The following is a 15,204-nucleotide window of genomic DNA, read 5'->3' on the forward strand; positions in this document are numbered from 1 at the left end:
CTTCTTGATGAAGGAAAAGTTAATCATAATGAAGTGGTTATCTCAGCAACCAGCGGCTTTAGCTCAGTTGGGAGAGCGTTAGACTGAAGATTCTGCTTCTGTCTGCAATCTAAAGGTCGCCCGTTCGATCCGGGCAAGCCGCAGTTCTTTTTTTTTTTTAATACTTTTAAGTCCAGACATCCTTTCTCCGGATGATGTCTTTTGTGTTATTATTTCCCTTTTTTATTTTTATTTTTTTTTTTTCTGGCCTGTCCAACTCGGAGTGCCAAAACACTGCATGTGGTGGGTGCCTGATCACCGCATCCTTCATGAGAGGACACTCGATAGGGCAACGAAAATAGCCGCGGGATGAACTTGGCTCATAGCTCTGTGTTCAAAGCTGTCTGCCACAACGGCGTCGGAGGATTTGTAGATATCGCCCTCCCATCGGGAACGACATCAGCAACTTTCCTGGCTGCAGTAACTGACCATCAGTTCAGCCGACAATGCTATCATTTCTCCCAGACGATATCCTCATCCTCGTCGCCCTCCAAATCCGCCAACATGAGAGTCTTTTAAGTCTTGTTCTTTGCTGCCGCCGCTTTCATTGCCTCCTGCTTCCTTATCTCTACAGGTCTCTGTCGCTCATGAACCTTGGTGCGCTCGACAGGCGCCCCTCTCAACTGAGCTCTTTTCTTGAGCTCATCCTTCAAGATACCCGATTGGCATCAGCGGTGCGGGTCTTAGCCATTGGCTCACCTTTTGGGTATGGAGGCGTGGCTGAATCAACTACCCTCTTGCCTCTTACCCGGTCAGCACTATCAGGTGTCTGTCATCACCAGGGAGAACAGGATCAGTGGAGTGAAGACCTCTTGGGAAGCATCAATGAAGACCCGTGGATCGCCTTGATCCTAACACAACTCTGTAACCTCAAAGAATTAAAAGTGAACGTCCGCCATGGCGCAAAACATTTTGATAGGATAGTGGGGCGGGCCATCAGCAGAGAGAAACCGTTCCTAGAGAAACCTATCTTCTCATCACTGTCCCATATTTCCATCTCGTGGTACGATGTAGACGAGGGAGGTCTCAGGCTATACCGCGTCTTGCCGTTCTTGAAGCTTCCATCTCTCCGCAGCTTTCATGGCGGCATGATCACGGAAGATTACCCCGTCGAGGACGACCTCTGCGAAACTGATTCTGTAGGCGAGGTCGATAGTCCGCAGAGCGAGAAGCCTTTGCTCCGCACCTCGAATGTCACAGAGATCGAGTTTTCTGCGAGCAATGGCAAACGAGGCATGTTCGATGCAATCTATTCTTGTGCACGCCTTGAGTTATTTAAGTATGAACATGCCGACGGAGGAGTTCCTGGAGACTTCTTTGACCCATGTGCATTTCGTACGTCTCTTGAAGGGGCAAAGTCAACCCTCCGAAGTCTCTGGTTAGATTACGATTCCCGCCATTATTCCCTGTGCACTGAATCCGAGGATAGGTACTTCGGATCTCTGGTCGAGTTTACAGCACTGAGGAACGTTCATCTCAGGTACACCCAACTCCTCGATATGGGTATTGATGCTATCACCCCGCCAGCCACCCCTCTAACGGACACTCTTCCATTTACGCTTGAGACTTTACGCATTGCAGATTGCTTTGAACTTTTACTTCCAATTCTCGTGTCGCAACTTCATATGGTAGTTGCCAACCGACAAGAGCGGACGCCTAATCTTGTTGAGATAGTACTTCGAGGTACATTCGGCGATCGGGAGGCTCCCCAGGACCACTCTACTTGGCCGCGAGTTTACAAGATCAAGCAAGGAGTCTATGGGGCCACTGGATCCCTCCGGGCATCATGTGAGGAATCCGGTATCAGATTTCATATTGAGGATAATCCTAATTGAATCCTACGAGTTTGCGCTTTCTTCTTATTTGAGATTTGATGAAGGCATTGTGTTTAAATTTAACTCTGGTGAGCTTCGAACTATTCGCCTCGACGCCCACAGGCATGTAAATGTTGTGGTACTTCCGGACAAGGTTACCCTATTTCTCCTGCGTCCCGGTGGGACATGCATCGGCGATACAAAGAACGCGACCTTATCTATGTATATTAGAAACGAGCCTTTATATAAATACATATAGGTTAGTTATTATCTACATGGATCGGCAATCAGCTACTATCCAGATGCTATTTATTAACCGAAAAGGCGCCCCTTCCACCTTGAGATTCACACCTAAAAGCCCCTTAAGCCACCATCAAATATTTCTTTTCGCTGTTCACAAATGGACATGCCACTTCTCGTAGAGTGGATCAAATACTCGCCCGGCGCGGTGCCATCGTCCGTCTTAGCTTCTTCTTCTCTTCCGTCTCCTCCTGAATCGGCAATCCACCTTCGTTCTTCAACCGGTCCAAGAACTCTTTGCCAAACTTGTACCCAACCTGGTAAATCTCGTCGAATTTTGCAAAATCCAGAGTCCCAAAGGCGTCGATCGGGGGCCTCATGTAAAGGCATCCCGGCGTAGACTTGGCCCGTTCTAAAGCATCCACGGACGAAACGTATGCGAGTCGAGCTTGGATCTCGGAGAGTGTTGGCGGGTTAGGGAGGGAGGAAAACGGGTTCCACCTGTTGACTAACGCCCAAAAGCCGGAAAGGGAATCACCATATCCCTGTGGAGTGTTGTCGTCGATCGCACCAACGTCAACGGCGAAGATGACATCTGCGCCGAGAGATTTCATGCGTGCAACCGTGAGATTGTCCACGTATCCACCGTCAAGTAGCATGTTACCTTCATCACAGAGAGGAGGTATCAAGCCTGCTAGAGACATAGAAGCACGAACATACCGCCACGCGTAGCCAGACGAGTGGAACTCAAGTCGTGACTTGCTGATATTAGTCGTATTACAATAGAATTCTAGCCAGAAATCTTCAATGTGGCTATTCCCAAACGCCTTAAATATTCCGCGATTAAATTCGTGACCGGTGGTATATGAAGCCGAGGGGTAAGTGAGATCCAAAGCGAAACGCCACATACTGGCCATGCGTCCTGAAAACTTCTTCGCGCGGCCGTATGCGGGGACAACGTCCGCGTCTCGAGCATATAATGCGCCAATAAAGGATCCAATGGATGTGCCTCCAATGATATCGATAGGGATTCCAGCCTCTTCCAGTGCCTTTATCACGCCAATATGGGCAATACCTCTTGCACCTCCGCCACCCAGCACTAGCCCGACAGACTTGCCGCATAGACGACGAGCGAGCCGGTGGAAATCACCTTTGACCGGGGTCGATGTGGAATAAACTGGCGTCTGGCGAATCCTGCGAGAGGTGTACTTTTGAATCTCAGCCTGGATGACTTGAACTCTCTGCTTGAGCACGGCGCCGAGGCGTTTAGTCTCTGGATGGACGGGTTCCGCTGTCAGACGGAACGCCATTTGGATATGATGATGACCTCCGTTAATCCACATCCGATTCTTTAACCATTGTCTGGTGAGACCAGGTTGGGAGTATCTCTCAGCGTGCAAAAGAACAAGCTCTTTTCTTGCGGTCGTCTTCATCCCAAGAAGGAAGCGCTCATATTCACCAATCGCAGGAGAACCTTCGGCTAGGGCGACAAGAAGAATGCAATCCGCCTGGGCAATACATGTTTGGGTCCAGGGTGCATTGACGCTTGTATCTCCAACATACAGAACCATTCCGTATCTCTCCTCGAGATCTGCGAGATACTGCGCGAGTTTAAGCTTACCCATCTTGCTGAACGCATGTCGGCCAAGATGGTTTAAAATATCGGCTTGGTGGAGGGAAGTGACACCATTCGTCACGCCGACCTGATTAAAGGCATTCAACAGTCTGTTCCCGAACTCAACCACAGGAATACCGGCGGTAACAGGCAGAACGGCCACGGTTCGTAAATTCAAAGTAGACGTGGTCGGCTTGGCGCTGTCTGGGCTGCCTTTGTCACTGCCCTTTTCAAGTGGGTTGTCTATTATGTGACGCATCCGTTGGGCTATCAACTTTGAAATTTGGATTGTTATGCCAGGATGCTCCTGAGCAAGGCTATTAAACAAGGTCCGAGGGAATTTCGCTAGCTCTGTGTCACGGATTGCATGCAAGGTACCGGGCCGTGTCGATTCAGTCATGACTTCTAACTCTCCGACGCTGTCGCCCTGGCCGTATTCGCCCAGGACGCTAACTTTTCCATCTCCTTTATCAAGGACGGCACGGAGTCGACCGTTCAAGACGATGTAAATTGCGTCACTCTCGTCCCCTTGATGGTGTATAACTTGTCCAGCATTGACTTGGACCCATTCGAGAGCGAAGTCAATATGTAAAATAAGTCGTGGTAGGACCGTCGTCAACCGTTTTGCCATCGTGAGCATGACCAAAGGATATCGATCAGCGATTCTCTCCAGCACCGCTCGTGGAAGAAACCCAACATAGACATCCGTTTTTGCGGTAACATCCGTAAACGATCGATATGACGTTATAGAACCAATGTATCCTTCAACACCGCCAGGCTTAACCATATACAAGGAACGCCGGGAGGCCTTCTTCCTCTGGTTATGTGCGGTACCAAGCGTTGATGACACCCTTGAGGCGTTACCTGTAATTGGTAGTAGAATGTCCTCGGCTGTAGGTCTCCGAGAAGAACCTATAAGATCTTCTCCCTTTTCATTGACAGGAATACCGACGTCTAGAAAGCCATCAATGACATAGTATAAGCCTGGATTATGCTCCCCCTGTTCTATGAGCACGGAGCCCTTGGGAAAGTAGACTATCTCGATTTCATCTTGTAGTTCAGTTCTAAGGTTATGAACCGGGGACGTGCCCCCTGCAGATGTAACGGACATTGACATGAGCGATTCAGAATCTCCATCGCCGAAGCCGTCATATGGGTCTATGAAACCAAAGGCGTTATTGAAAACGGCTTTCTGACGGCGTGAGTCGTAGGAGACTAGGTGAGGGGAAGCATCCCCGGAATTATGCGTTTTGCGCAAGGCGTCTTGGGTGCTTCCCGTGAGCCCCAGTGCCTTCATCATGCAATCAAGAATGGATTCACGGAAAATAGCGTCCTGATCCAAAGAATCTTGTCTTTGGAAGGTAACATTTTGAGCCGGAAATCTAAACAGCGGTTGTCCAGGGGTCGCTAGTGGACTTGGTGGCCCTCCAGCAGGAGTTTTCATGCCAGAAGCTGCATCGTAAAAGACGCTCCTCCCGTTCAACCGCTCGCTTCCGTATCGAGGGCCAAAGCGCGAGAGTTGTATGGTAGATAATAAGTCTCCAGGGCTAACACCGGTGGATTCATGATCACCATATCGAATAGGATTCGAAGCTGACCCTTTTCCTCGCACCGCTGTAAGCTTAGCATGTAATGCAGCATCTTTTCTCAGTGAACTACTAGACCTTCTTCTCCGGTTGAGAGCCGGGTTGTGAAGCGCAATGCCTTTTGTCCCGTCCTCGGGGCCTAATCTTTCCTTTTCTTTTGTAAATTTAGACTTTAGCTTATCCAGCGCTGCTCCACGAAGGTGGTTAGGTAGGTCGAAGGATGTATATTTGGTCATTTGCTGCTCAATGCTCAAAACTTCGGTGGTTAATCCGAGATATGAATGCGCAGTAGCAAAGGTAACGCGCTGAAGTCTCGTGAGAATAACCTGTATGATATGGGCGGTAGCCTTCGGGTACACCCTGGTCAAGCGTCGGAAAGCACTCGCAGGAATAATTGCAATGGTAGTATCCACCATAGCTCGCGCCAAAATGTCGGGATGAACGGACTTGGCCCGTTTAGGCCTTGAGGGCCTCTTGCGTCGATGGCCGCGGGGCTTTGGATCGTGCTCGAATGGACCGGGGCTTCCCTCCAAAGCTAGAGGGGAGACCTTGGGCAGAGTGTCTGCGCTTGGCTGCGTTGGGATATCTCGCTGATCGGGAAAGCTCACCCTCGTGGGACTCTCTAAAAGAAGAGCCGGGCTCATTGGGTTTGAATCGGGTGCGGGGACATTGTTAAAGCTTGAGGAGCTTGACTCCATATCTTCGTTATGACGTAATTTGATATCTTCGCTGAATAGGGATAGAATCGAGAAGAGAGACGACATCGACGCACCGTTTTTCACCTCAGTGAGCAATTGGTATCCCTGATGACCCCGACGCCGAATCTCATCATCTTCATCGACCGAATCCTCAACGGCTTCATCCAGCTGCCAGCCATCCCGATCATCGTCCCGCTCTTGGATCGACTTGACGAATATCTGGACCAATCCATCGACGACCAAGCAAAAGCCTTTCTCCTCTTCCAACAGCAGCGTTTCACCGGCAATCAACTTTCGTGTTTGCATTGTTCGTGTAAGCTCATGAAAGACGGGCCGCTCCAGGTAGCCAAACACTTTTATGGCGCTGAGAAACTCGTCAAGGTAATTGGACAAGCCAGGTTTTGAGTCGCCATCCTGCGAGTCGGGAAAGAGGTCTATCTCGGGCTCTTTCCTCTGCGGCTCTGGCGGTAACCGGGAGTAGATATTAAGAAATCGATAACGGATGAACCAGCTAACGGTAGATACAAGTAGCAATACTATTATGAGACTTTTTATTTTATTCGAGGAGCGTTAGCGCCCAGTTTTGTGGGGGGGGGTTGGGATTGGCAGCATGCTGAGCGCCTCAGGTAAGAGGAAAGGACTCACAGTGTCGTAAAGTTCATGGTAAAGGTCAAGCTCATGGAAAAGAGGGTGAACAGCGCTGTCGGGACGGTGATTGTAGTGAAGGTGATGGCCCAGTAGAGCAGGCTGGGCACGACCTGGAAGAGGTAGAGGAGCAGACGCCCGATGTAGGACGCCATGGCGAGCTGGGACACAATGCCCTGGAGGAGATTTGGAGGAGAGAGGGTGTTGGGAGGACAGGAGGAGATCGCGGGGGAGGGGCAGGGCGGCGGCAGGGAGGGAGAAAAAGAAAAGACGGGCTGGAGGGAGGAGGGCGGTGGGTCCGGATTCCAGGCATGGGTCGGGCAGTGCGAGGGCGACGAGGCCCGGCAGGACGACGACGTTCTGGAGGCACCAGCTGCGTCACTGCTGTCGCTCAAGCTCCGTGACGAGACGGCGAGCTGCGCTGGAGGGTCGGGCGCCACAGCCGCAGGCATGGTGGTCGTCAGGTTCATACACCTCCGACGAACGAGGGAGAAAGCGAGGTGCTGCTACGGCGGGATGTCATTCGCCGGGAGTTCGCGCGCTGCTGGACGCCGGGTTTGTTTCGCTCTTCCGCCGCTTCTCTGGAAGGCAGTTCGACCATGGCACGGTCCCACCCAAGTGACAGACCAACCCGTGAATCCGCAACGTGGGTGGAGAGTTAACGCTGAGCTTGTTGGTGGGTAACAAACCTAGTTAGTAGTGAACCTAACCAGCCAACCCTTCCTGTGTGAGGCGGACAACGGTGATGTTCAATGTCAGAAGTGACAACACAGGCTCTCTGGAACCGGGCCTGTTCTCAGAATATTGCCCGCCAGCACATCAGTGAGGTCTGATTTGCCAATTTTCCCACGTTCATCGACGGCAGATCGACCACGACATGTGATTGTGAGTTTTTGTCATCTTCTTAGCTTGGCTCGTGAGCTGGTTACTTATGTCATCGCCAAGACAGCCGTCCAAGTTCGAGAGCAAACTCCAAAACACTTCACTTCGTTTCTTGACCAGCAAACACGACAAGCGAATTTGCATTTCAAAAATAGATGTATTTTAGCAACATTGATTTGAACATTTCAACATTCCACTATTTGCCTAATTCAGTATAATCTGGTGGGTAATCTTGATTTTTAACGTAGTTAACAATGCACACCAAGCGTTGGGTATATCCAACATTCACAAAACAATTTTTCAAACAAATTCATTCAGAAGTTAAAGCAAGAAATTTGGCAACAATTTCACCAGCTTTAGTAAAGTCTCACGGTGGCTGTAGTTTAAAGATAAACTTCACCAGCCAAAACGCAGTCATTTTCGCATTCAACACAATCACATTCAAGTGATCACAAAAGCCCTTGACCTGTCTTTCTCACCCATTCTTTAAAGTCATAAAATGGATATCTCAGGATCAGTATCACTATCCAAAGAGAAGGAGCCAATAAGCTTATCCGTGGATCCAGAACTTCTAAGACAATCTGACCTGACTGGATGAACACCATGGCACCCAAAATCTGAGTATAGTTGGGTCTGGCCGCAGCCTAAACATAAGTAAATGCACCCAGGCCACTTTGCATCGGCAAAAATCTTAATAAGCCCGGGGGGGTGCCCAGGGCGTCCAGGGCGCCCGGCGCTTAAAAAAAAAAGAGTCCCTGTACGGAGTACGGCCACTCTTGTCTATTTCCGGGCCAGGGGCGTCGGGATCTTATGGTGGCGCCCGGGCCGCCCGGGGCCTGTACGGGGGATTTGCCGATTTGGCACCCAGACTGGGCCTAATATAATCAGTTCACTTTATTTGTATTAATGATTTTTCTTTTGATATAATTGTACTCCGTACTCCGTAGAAGAGGAGGAATCAATTTGTGATCAAAAAATATTCCTGATCCAGAGGTAATTTTTTAAGAGATCCACTTAACTAACTTAGTTGTTCCTGATCCGGATTACTTAGCGCAAGCGACTCGCTGGTATATCCTCTCGCTTGCCCCGCCTGGCAACGATCAGGTAAGGAGAATAGGAGGGAACCCAGAACCACCTTATCTGCACTTTAGCTAAGGGAACTAGAAATATTTGTGTCCTGTACTCTGTACGGAGTACTGCCTTCTCCTATATTTCCCTCAAAAGGTTGTTGAATTCTTTAAAAAGTGTCCTGGCTTTAACTCATGAGCCTTCCTGAAGCATGGTTCTAACAGTGAAGATCAATTCGGTACAAATCAACTCAACCCTGGTTCGTCAAATGAACATCTGATTGACCCCCTACTGGAGAAAAATTGCTGTTTGTTAGCGCCCTTTGAAATGCATAACCTTCCCTGCCTATGTTTGTTATTCTTCACAGTTGCATACACCTCTCTTCGACAGTAGAAGCGACAAAATGACACGTCAATTGAAATTGCCTCGGGGTGAGACAAGGCTGAGATACCCAAGAATGGCGGTGTGAGTGACGGTATGGTTTTCGTCGAAGCAGATCGGAATTGGGGGACCGCAATCAGGACGTTTCCTCACTGGCCCTGGACTCAGAAGCCCTGCAAGCGGCTTGCGCCTCGCAGCTTGGGCGCAGGGAGGTTTTGGTCCTTTGCCACTGTAGCACAAGGCTCCAGTCTTCTTAGCTGACCAATGGGGTGACTTGAGCTCTTGCGTCACAGCTGTTGTCTAATATGTCCGTTAAAGACAACAAGGCGGCTCAGAAGGCGATTGCTCATTCGGATCAGCTCCAAAAGAAACTGATCTGGAACTTCTCTCTTCTTCTTGGGTTTCTCTCGGAGAAACAGACTGCATTGACTGCGGATGCATGTTTCTCGAAGACAATTTCCTCTACCACAAGGATTGCACCGACTCACCATGGCGAGTTTAGGACCTATTTGCTGGGACAACTACAAGGACATTTTGGAGGACTTATACCTACATCAAAACATGAGCCTCAAAGAGGTGCGGACGACGATGATTCCGAAGGGGCTGGAAGTGACGTACGGATCCTTTATGACAAACGATCCTACCTACCCTCAACTGACTTTGAAAAGGGAGTGTCAATACGAGGCTCAGTTCAAAGAATGGGGATTCCGTAAGAAGTTGAAGAAGGAGGAATGGAGGATCGTGGGTTACAAGACACTAAAAAGAAAAAGAGAGCGAAAGGAAACAGAAATGCTCCTGAACAAACGAGTCATCTGTCCAAAGAAGTTCAAAAGGCAATGCTCCCGATATATGAGCCTGTCGGAAATGATGGGCATAACCAATGAAGGTAAATATGAAGGCGCCTTTAGCTAACTGATCTGACATACCTTTCCGATCTAGGACCACCACCAAAAACCCCCGATGGAGTAAAGCTTCGAACACCACGGACAGAGGCCGCACCACAGGAACTCGCCTTGATACAATCCCCGGCTTTGTCAGGCTCATTTGGTTTTTCTGGGAGTTTTGACCCTTCTTCAATCATGCAGCCATGTATCCAAAAGCTCGCTATACTGCCATGTGCTGAGCTATTCTCTATTCTGAGAGCAGATGGTGAGGGGGGTTGTCGTTTGTGATTCCTTTTCCCTTCGACCTGCATATGGTTGAAGTGTATACTGACATGGCCAGGTAGCAACTTACAACAGCGTCTTTACAAAGACTGTTGACCCGCTGACAATCCAAGCGTGTTCGAAAGGACTGGACCAAAGTGTACAAGAAAAACGTAGCCTAGGCTTGATCAACCAGGCTATGGAAGCCATGAACCCTGCGCATCGCAGTCAAACAGCAGTGGAGGAGGCCTTCCGGCTCTTTGTATACCTGGCTGCGAACAAGCTAATTAACATCGATGATGAACAATACGAAGCCCTGTATGGCCAACTCCGAAGCTACTTCCCCCCAGCTGCTTGGAAGTGCATGTTCTCTATAAGAAGCCCAGCTGTTGAAGCACTTGCTGAAAGCCTCTTCCCTTTTGCTGTCAAGGCTGGAGATGCCGTCACGGTGCAGGAAATACTGCAACATACTACAATAGACCCCGACACACGGATCGGCTTACCGGACTTAGAAACTCCGCGGATCGGCTTACTGGACTTACAAACTCCGCTTCAGTTTGCATGTACGCGAGGGTTTCTGGAGCTCGTGAGAGTGTTATTGGACGCTAGAGCGGATGTCAACAAGTTTCCTGCTCTTTCTTGTGCTTTAAGAGTTGGTTTCGCCGACGGTCATGGCGCTGCATTGGTTAAAATTCTTTTACAGGCTGGGGCTAATGTCAACCCTGAAACTGGCGATTTCCCGCTCTCAGTAGCTGCTGCTAATGGGGATGCTGTAGCAGTCTCACTTCTTCTTGATGCAGGCGCCAATGTGAATCCTCTGTTTAAAACGCCTCCATTAGTACATGCTCTTAGGTCTTCCTTTATGGACGTTGAAAATGTCACTGCTGTCGTTCGCCAGCTCCTAGAGGCTGGAGCGATGATAGATGGGCCAATGTGGAACGTTGATCTGCCCGACGAGGAGGATAATTGGGATACTATGCTGGAATTAGCAGCAGATCTTAATGGAGATATCGAACTAATCAGCCTTCTCATGGAATACGGAGCCCCCGTATCTGATGGACTTATGGAAATTGCGAGCTCGTATGAGAACATTGACGTGTTGCAGCTTTTGCTTGAGCGCGGAGTGCGACCTCCACGCAAACTTGATGATTTGCCCGAAGAAATTGTAAAGCTATTTATGAAATACGAACCATGGAATAGTGCGCAAGCGCTCATATACGCCGCTTACATTGGGGACAATGACCTTATCAAATCGGTTTTCGAGGCTGGGGCACCCGTTACTCCATCAGCGCTGGAGACAATGATTGGAGAAGTGGACACTGCAATGGTAATAGCCTTCCTGAACGCTGCAGCAGATGAGCGTAAACAGGATTGTTTCAAGGCTGTCCTATGTAAGGCCATCCTAGTCAAAGATGTGGGCCTTATCGAAGCGTTACATGCACTAGAGGGAGAGTTTGAACTTCATAGTGATTTTTGGTTGGATGCCAAATTCCGACATGCTGCCCGAGAGAACTGCGTCGGTCTGTTTCGCGCGCTTATTGGCCCTAAATCTCGGTTTCGGCCAAACGCCATCGAACATCTAAAAGGATCATTAATCGAAGCGATCTTGCACGAAAGCAGAGATGTTATCGAGATCCTCTTACGGACATGCCCTATAGAAATTTTGGGGGATGGCCCACATTTACTCGCGGCCGCAATGAAAAAGAGAAATACAGAGCTTTTCCACCACCTATTGAGAAGCGGTGTGGCCGTGAATGAGATTAAGCAGCAGGGATTGAAGGGGGAAGATGCAGAGCACCGAACAGTCCTCTCCGAAGCTGTTGACACAGGCGATTGTTTGATTATCCGTGAACTCATCTATGCTGGAGCAGAACTAAATGCAAAAGGACTATATTCAGACAGAGCACCGCTATCCTTGGCAGTTGAAAACGGAGACGTTGCCATTATAAATATCTTGATAGAAGCCGGCGCTGATATCAATGCCCCGCATGCGACGCTTTCAGGATCTAGCGCGCTTTTCGAGGCCGTCTGGAAAGGCAGCCTCTTGCTTGTCCAGAAATTGCTTGACCACGGGGCCAACATAGATGAGGCAGCACTTGTAGCAGCAGTTTTTAGGCCAACTTCTATACTTTTGCTGCTTTTACAGACTCATCAGGCTCGCTATCGAATCATCCCCCATGGCTATGGTTGTGAGGCTCTCCAGTTAGCTATCACAGAAAATCAAAGGGACAAGACCGAGGCATTGCTCAAATTTGGGGTTCAAGTGAATTGGATTGCTAGGGCCAAACCCGGTCTCAAACGCTATTTGCTCTTGGAGGCTAAACTTCACTACGGGTTATCAGCCCTTGGTGTTGCCGTGGAAGGGATGGGCCATATCGATCCTTTCATTGTCACATTAATCCTTAATTCCCCGAATTCGAAAATCAATGCACTTGCAAAGACACAGCCCTCCAGAACGGGGCTTGATCTGGCTATCGAGCAGAATAGTGTTCCGGCGGTTGGAGAACTAATCAAGCTTGGAGCGGATGTGAACAAGGCCGCTACCCAGGACCTTCGCCGCACACCTCTTCAATTAGCCGCAGAAACGAGCAGCTTTGATGTCGTCCAATTACTCCTGCACCACGGAGCCAAAGTCAATGCTCCCGCCTTCATAACATATGGCGCTACTGCCCTCCAATTGGCCAGCATTCGAGGTAATATTGAGATGGCGCAGTTGTTGCTGGAAGCAGGGGCTGAAGTTAATGCCTTACCCGCAGAAGTCGGAGGAAGGACGGCGATTGAAGGCGCGGCAGAACATGGACGTATAGATATGGTGATGTTCCTTCTAATGAGTGGTGCTGATATCATGAGCTCCGGTTGTGTGCAGTACGAACGCGCAACGGAATTTGCTTTGCAAAACGGCCACTTGGCTATCTGTCGGTTACTTGATACATTTGCTGACTCACAGGATGCTGGGATATGAGTCCAAGACGATGTGATATTTCATTTCGGGCGTGTGTGAACATATATATAGCCTTTCTAAGATCTCCGTTGCTATTTCCAATATTGCATGCAGAGAAATGCATAGTAGTAATTCCACAAGCCCTATGCTCCTGCATATATACTTCGTGAGCAAGCAATTATTTTTGGCACCGGGGGTGTACCCGGAACCCTTTCACATTCCTATCGTGTCTTCGGCGAATATGCATGTCCAAATTGTCTTTTCGATTGAAGGATCGGTGGCATCCTTCCACCGGACACGGATACGAGTTGGCTTGTACATGGAGGTTTCTGACGTGCCGAATCAGATCTTCCGTTCGCTGGAACGTTCCTTTGTATTTACAACCGTTCCATCCGCACTTAAAAGTGCCATTGCATGATTTTGCGTGTCCTCTAATACCCTTTCGTTAGAACAAACGAATGGAGGAGTACATAAGGCACTAGACTTGCCTTTGCTGGACATCTTCGGTGTGCGGAACTCGCTTTGATGATAAGGTATTGATGGAAGCTGAAGACTCCACGCCACCCAAGTCGTCACTAGCTATGGACAATGCCTTACATTGTCCCTTTTCGGTGCCTTCAATATCTTGGCTAGTATTGTAGGAAGGTGGCACGTCGCCACCTATTACAGTTCCGTTAGCAAACCCATCAGGCCCTGCAGCACCGTATACTCCCCAGATACCGCTTTGGGCTCCGGCGAAAGATGGGTTGACCGTATAAGCTGGTGCAATCGAAGGATGAACAGGAAAGCTGAAGTCATCGTAGAGGTTCTCTGTCGCCTGAGAAGAACCGAGCTGTGAAGTCCAGTTCACTGGGGAAATGCCTGATGCTTGGTTGATGTGGTACTGATTGCTGCATGTAGTCTCCTGCGACGTTGAATACATGCTGGAAAGGAGTATATTCTGAGAAGTTGCCGTTCCGAATTGGACGTTGGAAGTCATCTAGAGTTGCACAGCTTAGTAGAGCGAAACAAGGAGTAGCACTGAGGCCACGGAGAGTAGTGGTGAGAATACATACTTTAGGCCGTCCGGCAATTTATATCTCGGATGCAGGCTTTGCAATAGATTGGCCTCAGCAGATGTGCTGGCTTGCGGCGAGGGCCATTGGATTCGGACCTCCATGGTAGTTGGGGGTATTTAAATATTTTGTTACTGCAATATTAGTGTCGTTGTCGGTTTTGGTTGCTTGAGCCGAAGTTATCAACAGCCTGCCTGAAGGGAATAAATAACAACTGATATGCAGCGCCTTCAGGATCTTAGCAACCGTCCAATCATCGAGACAGATTTTAGTAGCCGCGAATGGTGGAGCCGGATTTTGGCAGCTGCCAATCATCAAGCCGTTCTTTGGGCGTCCACATGAACGTGTATCCAGATACTAGTCTTTGTGTAGTTTAGCTTGGACCTTTCCTCCCGGTTCTGATGCCAATCTCTCGAGGTGAGCCAAGATTGAAAAGTTCAGGTTCTGGGGGTTCCTATAGCTTCCGCCTATTGGTCGAAAGCCTTACATTGTCCAGCAAAGAACTGTTTTAAGCCTAGCGTGGTACTCCGTGCGGAGTACTCCGTACAGATGTTAAAGCTTAACTAGTTATGTTGTTGTTAAAGTTTGTCTTGTTAAAATTTCCAATCTGACGTCCAGCACTTGATTTTGGTTTTTCGTTAGCCTTGATGGGATCATCTCGAAGTCGGCCCTCTTGTGCTTCGACGAGGGCAGCTCCTCGTCGGATCCTATCACCGCCTTTCACTGCACATGTCAACGTGGATGACGGCAGAGGCGCGTTCTTACTGAGGAACGTCACCTTACTTCCCTTGAGGCTCTCTAGCTTACGCCTCAAATTGCCTTATGTGTAATGAGTGGCAAGATGATGATCATATTACGGAGACCGTCGGATCTCCTGAACTATAACTAGAAGCTAACTATGCTGACTAATACACGTGACATTATGCCAGGCGCTGCATGATCTCGTTTTGGCTTGTAGAAACCTCGAGAAGAGATAAAACCTTCCCAAAAGGCCTGCCTCCAGCGCTACTCCGGGCCTAGTACGAATGTAGCATTATGGAACAATCCAGATTATTTCTTGATTACTAGAGGTAACTAATTACTCCGTACTTATCG

General features: G+C 49.1%; 4 protein-coding genes and 1 non-coding gene across 5 annotated transcripts; 3 read left to right on the plus strand and 2 right to left on the minus strand.

Moving 5' to 3' along the window:
• Nucleotides 1-52: 52 nt before the first annotated feature.
• Nucleotides 53-143, plus strand: CIMG_15064. Its single transcript has one exon. It is a non-coding gene; the product is annotated as a tRNA-Phe (tRNA).
• Nucleotides 144-485: 342 nt separating this feature from the next.
• Nucleotides 486-1,874, plus strand: CIMG_08887 (uncharacterized protein; the record flags this gene model as incomplete). Its single annotated transcript, XM_001241723.1, has 1 exon — nucleotides 486-1,874. The coding sequence occupies one exon, from the start codon at nucleotides 486-488 to the stop codon at nucleotides 1,872-1,874; it is 1,389 nt and encodes a 462-aa protein (XP_001241724.1).
• Nucleotides 1,875-2,058: 184 nt separating this feature from the next.
• On the minus strand, nucleotides 2,059-7,436 carry CIMG_08886 (lysophospholipase NTE1). The gene is made up of 2 exons (XM_001241722.2): nucleotides 6,638-7,436; nucleotides 2,059-6,539 (listed from the first exon to the last, which is right to left on the minus strand). Exons 1-2 carry the CDS (start codon nucleotides 7,105-7,107, stop codon nucleotides 2,282-2,284), a joined length of 4,728 nt encoding a protein of 1,575 aa, XP_001241723.2. The 5' UTR covers nucleotides 7,108-7,436; the 3' UTR covers nucleotides 2,059-2,281.
• Nucleotides 7,437-9,457: 2,021 nt separating this feature from the next.
• On the plus strand, nucleotides 9,458-13,075 carry CIMG_08884 (uncharacterized protein; the record flags this gene model as incomplete). The annotated part of the gene is made up of 3 exons (XM_001241720.2): nucleotides 9,458-9,854; nucleotides 9,908-10,117; nucleotides 10,197-13,075. The coding sequence occupies 3 exons, from the start codon at nucleotides 9,458-9,460 to the stop codon at nucleotides 13,073-13,075; spliced, it is 3,486 nt and encodes a 1,161-aa protein (XP_001241721.2).
• Nucleotides 11,809-14,294, minus strand: CIMG_08883 (uncharacterized protein). The gene is made up of 3 exons (XM_001241719.2): nucleotides 14,110-14,294; nucleotides 13,543-14,033; nucleotides 11,809-13,485 (listed from the first exon to the last, which is right to left on the minus strand). Exons 2-3 carry the CDS (start codon nucleotides 14,031-14,033, stop codon nucleotides 13,233-13,235), a joined length of 744 nt encoding a protein of 247 aa, XP_001241720.2. The 5' UTR covers nucleotides 14,110-14,294; the 3' UTR covers nucleotides 11,809-13,232.
• Nucleotides 14,295-15,204: the final 910 nt, after the last annotated feature.

Source organism: Coccidioides immitis, assembly GCF_000149335.2.
Source record: "Coccidioides immitis RS genomic scaffold supercont3.3, whole genome shotgun sequence".
Classification (NCBI taxonomy): domain Eukaryota; kingdom Fungi; phylum Ascomycota; class Eurotiomycetes; order Onygenales; family Onygenaceae; genus Coccidioides; species Coccidioides immitis.

What these genes read in the sequence shown, in the direction of transcription:
- CIMG_08883 (XM_001241719.2), bottom strand. Translation starts at nt 14,033, where the DNA reads ATGACTTCCAACGTCCAATTCGGAACGGCAACTTCTCAGAATATACTC. An exon ending in ACCGAAGATGTCCAGCAAAG is followed by an intron (nt 13,486 to 13,542) that starts GCAAGTCTAGTG and finishes AAAGGGTATTAG; the next exon opens with AGGACACGCAAAATCATGCA.
- CIMG_08886 (XM_001241722.2), bottom strand. Translation starts at nt 7,107, where the DNA reads ATGAACCTGACGACCACCATGCCTGCGGCTGTGGCGCCCGACCCTCCA. An exon ending in ACCATGAACTTTACGACACT is followed by an intron (nt 6,540 to 6,637) that starts GTGAGTCCTTTC and finishes TAAAATAAAAAG; the next exon opens with TCTCATAATAGTATTGCTAC.